Source organism: Acinonyx jubatus, chromosome E1 (assembly GCF_027475565.1).
Source record: "Acinonyx jubatus isolate Ajub_Pintada_27869175 chromosome E1, VMU_Ajub_asm_v1.0, whole genome shotgun sequence".
NCBI lineage: Eukaryota > Metazoa > Chordata > Mammalia > Carnivora > Felidae > Acinonyx > Acinonyx jubatus.
The window spans coordinates 34,141,668-34,152,404 of NC_069397.1; the positions used below are offsets into that span (position 1 = coordinate 34,141,668).

A 10,737-nucleotide genomic window follows, 5' to 3' on the forward strand; every position below is an offset into this window, starting at 1 on the left:
CCCCCGCAGAGCAGGGTTCTGTCCTGTACGGTTGTGGCGGAGGCAACAAGAAACGGTGTCTGAGCGCCCGCTCGGTGCTGCTGTTACAACAGGACCGTTGGCGACCACGCGTTCTCCCCCCCTGCGTCCCCCCCCCCCCCCAAGGAAATCACCATGTGGCTGTGTGTTTGTTCTCCCTTTTCTTCGTCAGGTTCCGCCCCTGGTCCCTGGCCCCACTGTCCAGGGGGTGACATCAGACTATGGAGCAGCTGGCCAGACAATGGAGCAGAGTGTCCTAGGAGGCTGGAGGTGCTGGGGGAGGCGGAGGGTGGAAAAAGCCAAGCTGTCCTGCCCCAGAGGCCTCAGGCTGGTCCGGAGACAGCCGGCGCCAGACCAGGCCTCTGAAGAGGCGAACAGAGAGATGGACTGGAGCAGGGAGGGTGGGGAGGGGAGCCAACGGATGCAAGGAGGGAAGGAGCGAGTGTCCAGTGTAGACAGGGGGGCAGGTGAGTCTGGCCTCGGACCTGGAGGAGAGCTCAATCCCCCGACACCCCCCCAAACACACACCCGCTTCACTGTGTCCTGGGCCCCAGCTGGGGAGCCTCCCCAGTTTACCTGGCAACCAGGCCCAGGGAATTTAGCTCAAGCTCTACTGAACACCTATCAGAGGTCAGTTACTGGGTAACACTTGAGCAACGGAGATCAGAGACTCAGGCTTGGTTTCGAGGACGAAAAACTGAATGCCATGTCGTAGGACCAAAATTATAATAGATGCCCATTCCCTAAGTGCCTATAGTTTCTGAACCCCACATCAGCCCGTGAGGGATGATCAGTTTGAATGTGCTCTGTGAGCAACAGAATAAAATATTTGAAGCTGTATGTTCACTGCGTCCGTGAAACCCCAGGCCCCACAGGATGCGGCGAGGGCTTTAGGTCCTGGGGGCCTGCTCTTGGCCAGGGGGCTGCTGAGGGCAAGGAGGAGGCCCGGGGACAGCCATCTGTGCCAGACTCCTTCTCCCGGTTTGGCAAGGTTAACAGGGTCAAGCTCCCCAAGTCTCCAGGAAGTGCACTTATCACCCTCTGTTTTACAGATGAGGAAACTGAGGTTCCGAGAGGCACCGGGAAAGTGTCAGAGCCCGCATTCAGACCTAGGTGGATCTGAAATTGGTGTCCCCTGAATGTCACACCTCCACCAGGCAGCCACTAGGGCTCAGGCCCCATATCCGTGCAAGGGAGGGGGCGGGGAGAAGGGAGGTGACAGGTGCTAGCATGTGGACACTTGACCCCTCAGGCTCTAAGGCAGTGTGTCATTTATTGGGGCACCCCCACCTAGAAGCAGGTGCAGCAGAACGTCCCCAAACTGCTGAGGGCAGGTGAGGCGCTGAGTCCTCCCCTACCTCCCTGGTTCCCTGACCCAAGCAGGGAGGGAGCCTGGGGTTAGTGCTCACACCTCCTTGGTGGCTAAGTGTTGTGCCTAGCATCTTCCCCAAGGTGACCTGAGAAGCCCCCACTCCTCTGGCCTCTCTTCTCTGTCGGGGAACAGCTTGTCTCCTGATCCCGGCCTCCTCCTTCCTGCAGGAATTATCTCTAAGGAGGGATGGGCCAGACCTGGCCAGGCTGGATGGGGCTGGGTGTGGATTCTTCCCGGAAGACCCCCCGGGGAAGTGGAAAGCGGGCAGGGGTCCCTGGTGCTCGGCGGCTCACAGCCTCAGGGACAGACGAGATGTGGGGCATGCCATGGCCACAACTCCCAAAACAGGGAATAGCCACAGGCGCCCGACACCAAATGTGCTGCTGTCCCCATTTTGGGAACAGAGCATTGTGCTCTGAGCACACGTAGGGCTTTGGGACCTGGACTCACCCAGAGGCCCCCTAGGGAGCCACAGCTGGGCAGCCTGCCTCTTCCTGCCCCACTCATATCTCCTCCAACATCGTGCCTCCAAACACGACACCATCAGTGGAGTCTGCCCCTGGCCCACCATGCTGTCATGAGGGGCAGGGAGCCTGGGACGGAAGTCCGAACATCCAGGCCTAAGCCCCCTATCTTCCTGGGTAAGTCACCTGGCCTCTCTGGCCTCAGCTTTCCTGAGCTGCGGTGAGTACCGCATTTAAAGAGACTCAGAGCTCCAAAGTGGGGCGAATGCTAGTGTCCCTCTGTCACCCATATATGGTCCCGTTGGCCAGACTTCCCTCCTGCAAGGTCACCGGAGCAAATGACACTACCCCCCCACCCACAGACATTAAGCCAAACAAATCACACAAGAAGGGCTTTTGATACTATGAGCTTTTAATTGGAATCTTCCTCCCTACATTTGAGGAAGGCTCCACAATGACCTTCTTCAGCTTTGGAGGGGCCAGGACAGAATGAAGGGCTGAGGAGGGATGGGGGGCAGATGTAGAGCTGACGGTGGCTTTCTCAAGTCCTTTAGTGTGTGTGTGGTGGGGGGGGAGGGGGTGGCTGGTCCTGTTCAGGAAGTCCAGAAACAAGAAGTCACCAACAAGCTGTCACATCCCCAAACCTGCCCTGCCGGGCTGCACCTAGAGCTTTCCTCAGGTCCCTGCAGCTCCCAAGGCCACCACCAGATGGAAGCATCGAGCAACATTCCTTTTCTTTCCCAGGCCGGTCTCCCCTCCTCCTTCCCTTCTTCGTCTTTCACTTACCCACTCCCCCCAACCCCGACTTTTCCTCTTCCTATATTTCCCTTCCCACCAGGACAGATCCTGGGGCTTCTATCTGCTTTCTGTCTGAGGGAGCCAGTGGCAGATGCAAATGGGGAGGGCCAGCCATGGGTCTGCTTCGGGCCGGGTGGGGGTGGGGGTGGGAGCCCTGGGATCTGGACATTCACGTTCAGCCAACTAGGAGCTGGGCGGTGACTAATACCTCTCTGTGCCCTAGCACCTGGCACCCAGCAAGTGTTCACAAAGCGCCCACTGAGTTGGACTGAACAGAGCTGAATTCATAAATCGACCGTCAATAAACCAATCAATAAAGCCAAGGAGAAACACGGAACACGTGTATTCTGCTGGTGCCATGGTGGCCTCAGGGACCACAGAGCCAATTTGGCCGAGGCATGGGCTGACCGCCACCTCAGGGCCAGCTGTGTGCTGGGTCAGACCATGCCTTGCCCTTCCCACTTCCCACAAGCCCTCACGTGAAGCAGTCTCTGCCCATAGCGGCTGTGGGGAATCTGTCCAACGAGTCCCTGGGCCCTCCTTTTCTCCCCACCTACCCCTTTTGCAGACCAATCCATTCTGTGATTCTGGTGACCACCGTGCAGATGCCCTCTCCGGACCCCTGGATGGGAGCCAGCTGGGGACAGGGGGAGCCAGCGGAGGGGGCTGGCCAGCAGAGAGAGGGTCATCCACACAAGCAGACTGGTCACCAGGAATAATGTGCGTCTACAGGCTTCTCCTTTTGTCCCCCTCAGCTAAAGAAAATACGGGCCCCTTACCGAACCCAAAGACTAGTTGATCTAAGAACCTCTGGTGCCATTTTTTCCACCATTTTTCACCGATTGCTGTTTCCCTGCTGGCCTAAGACCGTCTAACCTGACCTTGCCCAGCTTTTGGACCAAGGGGCGTCGGGGGCGGGTGGGTGGACGAGGGCCAAGGAGGGGGCCGGGGAGGGGCCGGGGCTTCAGTGCAAGCCCAGAAACTCCTTGAGGACGTCGCAGGTCTTCTTGTGCATGACCTCGCGAAGCTTCCTGACCCGCCGGCTGCTGGACGCTCCCACGAAACTGTCAGGCCGCAGCATGGCCATGCCGCCATCCACCTCGCCCATGATGATGAGCGGCGTCTCGCCCACCGTCACGTTGGGGCAGGGGCAGGTCCAGTCCACGTGGAGCAGGGTGACTTCCAGCGGCTCCCGGCCCAGAAACTTGAGGCCCATCTTCTCATCCTTTAGAACCTCGTCCACGGTCACCAGGGCGCGACCCGAGTCGGGCTCCTCGGTCAGCTCGGACACCCGGCCCAAGATGACGAAGTCGCTCCGACAGAAGCTGGTAACGAGCTTCTGCCTGGGCTTGCAGGCCCGGCAGCGCTGGTCCCCCCGCGGGAAGGGGCAGGACTCCTCGCAGGCCTCGCGGCTCTCGAAGTTGTTGCTGTTGCCCTCGCAGCCGCCGTACACGAAGGACTGGCACTGGCCCGTCTGGCTGTTGTAGGCCCAGCGAGGCGCGTAGGCCTTGCAGGGCCCCTGCAGGGCGGGCAGGCTGCACGCGGCCAGCGGCCCGCTCATGCAGGCCAGCATGCAGGCCTCGTAGGTCTCAAAGTGGTTGCGGTTGCGGTGGCAGTGGCCAAAGGTGAAGGTGACGCAGTTGTTGGCCTGCGCGTCAAAGTGCCAGCGGGTCTGCTCCTCGCCACAGTCCTCGCTGTCGGGGGGCTTCAGGCACTCGGCCGTGGGGAAGGCCGTGCCATTGGGGCTGCTCTCCGAGGTGGCCGCGGCCTGACCCCCCCTGACCACTGACAGTGGGAAGTCGGCCCTCAGGACCCCGGCGGCATTCCGGGCCGTGCAGGTGTAGATGCCAGCGTCCTGGGGCTGGGCGTTATAGATGACCAGCTGGGCGATGTTGGTGACCACCACGTTGCCGCGCACGTGGTTAGGCCGCATGACCACGTTCTCTCGGTCCTCCAGCTGCTTCTCCCAGGTGACCTCGGGCCGGGGCCGACCCACCACATCGCAGAGGAAGCTCACCGTCTCGCCCACGGTGACCGACTGGTGCACGGGGTGGTTGAGCAGAGCGGGGGCCACCGTATCTGGCCCGGGGGTCTCCGGGGAGGCCGTGGTGGGGCGCACGGTGGTCTCGGGCGGCAGGGGACTGGTGTTGGGCCAGGTGAAGTGGTGGCGGCAGGTGACGACGGCCAGCGTGATGCCCTTAGAACAGGCCTCAGCATCCATGTAACAACGGTTATAGTAGGTGAGGCCGTCAGAGGCACACGTGAAACTGGGCTCCTTCTCACAACGATCTTTGCACTTGCACACGGGCTGGCCGTCCCAGATGTCACACTCGGAGCCCTGCTGCAGACACATGAAGTGGTCGCATGTGGCCTCCTTGGGCATGCCCACCGGGCCCTTCTTGCCTCTCACGTCCATGTACCGGGCGGCCACGCAGCTCTTGGTCCCGCACACGTTCGGGCAGCATTTCTCGGGGGTCTCACACTCCTGCAGAGGGAGCCAGATCGAGAGGCCCGAGTGAGGACGAGCCGGAAGAGCGGACAGGCTTCCCCCACCCCTACCCCACAGTTCCCGTGGAAGGGAGACGGTATCTGCTCACTGCCTACCGTGAGCCAAACGTGCTGACAGTAAGAGTGGCTGACATATCCATAGCACCTGCTATCTGCCAGGGAGGCACGAAGAACGTTTCTGCCTGCCGACTTAGGCTCATCACAAGCCCGGGAGGTGGGCCCAATCATCATCCTCCCCTCACAGGTAGTGATAGCTGAGGCACAGAAAGATTAGGTAACTTGCCCAAGGTCACACAGCCCGTAGTGTGAGAAGAGGTGGACCACGTACCTCTGAGAGGGAAAGTTTTCTTACTACCATTTTACAGATGAAAAGGCAGAGACTCAGAGAAGTGACGCCCGAGTCCATAGAGCCGGCAAGTGGCAGAAAAGGGCTTCAAGCTCCAGGTGGATGGGGTTCTGAGGTCTAGTTTGGAACAAATGAGCCTGCCTTTCTGTCTTTTTTCCACTTTTTTCCACTTCAATTCCCTAGCCGAATTGAAGAGGTCACACCAAACCCTAAGAAGGAAAAATCGGACACCTCCGGGGCAGAAGTTCGAGGCCGGCCACACACACACACACACACACACACACACACACGTCAGGAACGACAGCTCTGTGAAGGGACCGCATTCGCTCAAAGCCAACGGGAGGGGCAGGCCGGACAGGCCCAGGACGCCAGGTCTCACCACGGAGGGCTGTGCCAGACCCAGGTGCTCAGTTCCGACGTGTGGGACGTTTCATGGGGAAATCAACAAGGAAAACAGTCCCCTTGGGTGGCAAAGGTCAGCAAAGCCGTCAGCGAGGACTTACTAGGCTGTAATCCCCCCTGATTCTCTGTGGAGCCACATAAGGCATTAGTTTAATTCCTCGAAATTAGCAACATGCTCTGGGGCCGACACAAACAAGGACTTCACGTGGTGTTTTCGACAATAACACATCGTACTCGCTGGGCAGGCGGGCAACGGTCCTAATCCTTCGCCCTGGTAGTGGCTCTGTGAATTACTCCCCACTAGGGCTGGCCTCTTGTGGTTCTGACTTTTATTTCAGCCTCTTTGACATTCCACATCAGCTAAGAGGGGGGAAAAAAAATCCCCCACCGGAGCTGTGTGGAGCCTGCCCGCTTGACCTGTTTACTGTTTTCCCCTCTCGGCTCAGAATGGGGACTTTGTTTTGCAGCCCTTGCTTGGCATAGACTTCTGGGCCACACCAGGCGAGGCTTTGGTCCGGGGATGGGCGAATCTCAGAGCTGGGGTCTGAGGGCGAGAGACCCAGTGGGGGCTGGAGGGCAGGAGGGACTGGGAACAGACAGGAGCCCCGGCTCCTTGGCCCGAGGGTCATCAAATTCCTTAAGAACTGGCCCAGGAAGCTCCTTTAGGACCCCGATGTCCCTGAAAGGTTGGGTCCTCAGAGACCAGGGGCAGGTGTCTCGGCACAGGGAACCTAGGAGGACTTCTTAGAACAGTTTTTGCTTAAGGGCCCAGAATATACCCAGAGGCTCATGAATCCCTAGCCCCACACGGGTGCCTTTTCCCCAAGACACGCCAAATCAGCCAGAGTCTCCCTGTCCCACGCGCCACCCGATTTATCAGGCCAGCCTGAGCCACTGAAACGGACTTCCCTGCAAATGTAGCCAGTGAACCGCGTGACCTCAGCTGAATGGGAGTGCTCTGCCTCCACACTCCTTATCTCCCCTTCCTCCGTCACCACCATCGCTCACTGGCAGCGTCTGGCCCGAGTGGTCTGACAATTGTCCCCTGGACACCATGGGGCAGAGGCCACTCTCTGCAGGGCTATCTTGGGCTTTTCTGGAGATTCCATGCATTTGGAAAAGGCCGCACCAGGGTCTCTCCCATGCCCCGGTGATGCCCAGCCCAGCCTAGCCCCGAGCCCTAGGAACTGGCCAGGCCGGCAGGAAGCGCCTCTGTCCAGGCAGCTGCTAGGTACCAGCACGCTCTCCATCCCCTGTGGGGAGTGGCAGAAATGGCCCTTGGACTCGGGAGCCGGGAGAGAATTGCTCTAACCCCAGCCCTGCCCTGCTTGGCCCAGCTGCTCTGATGAGAGCAGAAGGGAGGACCGAGGAAGCTGGCAGGTTGGAGCTCACTCCACTTCCCTCCCAGGGCCAACCAGAGAGTCTATTCAGAGCTGTTCCTGCCTACTCTCCCCATCAGCCTGGTCTGATCTCCGGGTCAGGGTGCAAACCCCTGGGCAGGTGGCCTGGAGGCCTCACTCCGTTGTCAGAGACACGCAGCTTCTACGCCCACCCTCCCATCCCTGGCTACGGGAGCTTGTGCCACTCGCTGCACTGCCCTGAGGATCTGCTCTCACCTGCTGATGGGGGGCTGAAGGGCTGGGCCAGACCACACGACACGCCTGGCCTAGTTCTGGCTCCGAGCAGCCTTCGGCAAACACGAGACTGGGAATCCCAGGATTCGCCATCCCTGATGGGCTTGGACATCACACCCACCTCTTCATCGGAGCCTCGGACCCGGGCAGACATCACGCCCTACGTATCTCCATGCGGCCTGGGGCCCAACTTCCTTTGTGTTCCTGGGCCCTGCCAGGTGCTCCTGAGCCTCCCCAGCCCACGGCCCCCACTAACACACTCACGTGGTCCGCGTTCGGCGTCTGGATTCCCACTCACCTGGTCCGTCTCACACTCCCGCTTACAGGTGCTCTGGGCGTCCACCCAGAGGTTGGGGTTCATGTCGTTGGGGCAGATGCCAGCGTGAGAGTAGCGGATGGGTGGCACTGCCAGGCCTCTCAGGGGCACCCCCAGCAGCAGAAGCAACACTGTCACCTGCGCCCAGCGGGACCAGAGCCGGCAGCACCCCGGGGCCCACATGATGCGGTCTATGGTGGCTAGAGACCTCCCCTGGGACGAGGCCAGGGGCTGGGGCCCCCCAGGGCCTTCTCCTTCTCTGGGCTACAGACACCTGCCCTCCCCGCCACCCCAGCAGGCTTTCTCGGTGGGGCTGCCTCCGGCTGCCTCCAACAAGTCAGTGCAGCCCGCTGGGCCGTGCGGCTTCAGATAAAGGAAAGGTCTTCGCAAGGAAACTCCCTCTCCTGAGTGTGCAGGGAGAGGAGCCGCGGCGGGGGCCCGAGCCTGGATTTATATCCTGGGCGCGCCACCCAAGTGGGAGCGAGCTAACCTGATGCCTGTCACAGGCGGGCTGCTGGCTCCTCTGTCCCGTGGCTGATCACAGACTTGTTGCAGAAGGGGAAAAAAAAAGCTGGAAGCGGTTTAGGCGGCGTATCTGGCACGGTGGGACACCTGCTTGTTTTTGACTCCAGGAGGCCTTTTAACCCCTTCAAGGGCCAGAAATGGCATGTGCTTTGGGGGGGAGCTGGCTCCGGGACACGCAAGCTCACTGTAAAGGAGCGGTTTGTTTCCCTTTCCCCCACCTCCGCGGGCCGGGCCCCCTCCTCCCCGTGGCCACCTCTGAAGAACACACAATCGCTTGTTACGAGGAGGGACCTGCAGCCACAGGGTTAGCATCGCCTGGCCCGATAGCACATTTGAGAGCAAATGACGTGGAAAAACAACAAGTTCACGGCCATTCCAGGGCGGGCCTGAGCAGCAGCGCTGTGCCGTGTAAGCCGCCTCCCGCCCCCGCACCAGGTCCCCCTGTGGGGGGGTGTGCGCTCGGACAGCTTCCTATCTCTCTGTCCCGGGCAGCTCACGGCTCAAGTTCCAACTTCGGTGAATTGCCCCCAAATCATTCCAGAGACACATACCAGATATGCTCCGGCTCCCCCAGCTGCCGGGACCTATCACATTCCTCGCTCCTCGATTGACACACTCGTCCGCTCCGCTCCGAGAAAACCTCTGCGGTGAGTGTCTCAGGACAGCGCTGGGCGGCGGGGCCGCCCTCGCAAACCACCACACAGGTTCCCTGAGCCCTCCAGCGGTGCAGTGTACCTTGGCCGTCCTGTCACTTCCCCCCACTTTACAAAGGAGAAGGTTCCGGGCTGGAGAACCTCGCCCAAGGTCAGCCACCGTGGGCAGTGAGAGTGACACTCATTGCTAGTGTTTACGGGGCTCTCAGGATGTGCCCGGCTCTCCGCACACATCACGTCCCTTTATCTTCACAACCAACTACCCTCGTGGCAGATTTGAGGAAGAGACACCCAGAGAGGCTAAGCAACTCACCCCCCGTCGCACAGCGCTATGGGATGCCACCGTCGACCGGGAGGACGGGGCGGCCAGTTTGCGGGGTGCGGGAAGCGGCCTTTGGGAACCTCCCTTCCCCCACCTGGCTGTCAGGTCTGCTGTCAAGGTGCAGCTTCAGCTCTGGTTTTTATAGGCCGGAGGGGCAGTTGGTGAAACATCAGACGCTGTCTTGGTGGAGGGGGGCAGGGAGAGAGTCAGAAGCTGCCGGGAGGTTAGGGACCACGTCTCTCCCGTTTCACAGGAAAGGGCAGGTATGTCAAACGCCCCCGAAAAGTGAGCTGGCCAAAATGTTTTTGCGTTGGTCACTTGACCCCCAGAGGGCGAGAGGTAGCGGGGAGACGGATCCCCAGAAAAGAGAGGTACCTTTTAAAGGCCCAACCACACAGGGTTGAGGAGCGGCGACGGAGATGCTGTGTCCCAGGGAGACTAGATGGCGTGGTCTCAGCACTAGTCGGAGCCAGAAGGGACCTGGAAGGCCCCCAGCAGTGCTCTCATTTCACAGATGGAGAAACTGAGTCCGGAGCCCAGGACCTTCCTTTCCCAGGTCGACTCTCCCCTTCAGGGCTAGCGTTGGCCATCTAATTTGACTGTAGAAAAAGCACAGCCCTTTTCTCCACCCTGCAGACTTTTCTTCTTCCTCCAGGCGTGGTGTATGGCCTTTTCCCTGCCTGTACCCATCCTTCCCCATAGTGCGGGTCGTTCCGCAAGATCTGTCTTTTCTGCTTATGTCGAAGAGCTAATACAGGGTGTCAGGTCCTAATTCCCTAAATTATTGGAATAAACTTCCCCCTCCAAGGCCGGTCCCCGTAATGAAGCCAGACAGTGGCGACGCCGGCTGGTCTGAATTGCCTGTAATTTCATAAACCCGTGTTCCAGCTGCTCGGAGCGGGGCCTGAGCCCCGCACTTGACAAATGCAGTTTGTGCAGCCTCCTTTGAAATCACAGAGGGAAATGGACGGTGACACATTTCTAAGCAGGGCTTAGAGGAATTGTCACGGCCCTGTTACTTGGGGACAAGTATCCAGGGAGAAGAGACTGGTTTCTGGGGAGTCACCTGAGACCACTAGAGGTAATGGCAGGGACAGGGGAGTGGGGACAGAGCAGAGGTGGCCGAGACGGGGAGGCTCCCCCCCCCCCCCCACTCCTTGGGGTTGACTGAGAAAGGCCTGTGTCCTCCCAGCTCAGCCCTGTCAAGGGCCACGGGCCTCTCTCCCTCCCAGGGCCCCATTTCTGGCCATTCCACTCTGAGAACTTTCAAAACAGCATCAGGGAAGAAGGGGCCTACAACGCCCCAGCTCTCCCTCTCAGCCCTTCCAAGTCTCCCACCAAAACACAGCTCAGAGTAATAAATAACATCTGATCAGGGC

General features: G+C 59.8%; 1 protein-coding gene across 2 annotated transcripts; it reads right to left on the reverse strand.

Annotated features, from left to right (window-relative positions):
- Positions 1–2,248: 2,248 nt before the first annotated feature.
- On the reverse strand, positions 2,249–9,129 carry WFIKKN2 (WAP, follistatin/kazal, immunoglobulin, kunitz and netrin domain containing 2). Of its 2 annotated transcripts, none has more exons than XM_027034123.2 (2): positions 8,935–9,129; positions 2,249–5,137 (listed from the first exon to the last, which is right to left on the reverse strand). In XM_027034123.2, exon 2 carries the CDS (start codon positions 5,066–5,068, stop codon positions 3,617–3,619), a length of 1,452 nt encoding a protein of 483 aa, XP_026889924.1. In that variant the 5' UTR covers positions 5,069–5,137; positions 8,935–9,129; the 3' UTR covers positions 2,249–3,616. The 2 variants fall into 2 exon arrangements, with proteins under 2 accessions (XP_026889924.1, XP_026889923.1); XM_027034122.2 differs by lacking the exon at positions 8,935–9,129 and adding an exon at positions 7,841–8,876.
- Between the last annotated feature and the right edge of the window lie 1,608 nt (positions 9,130–10,737).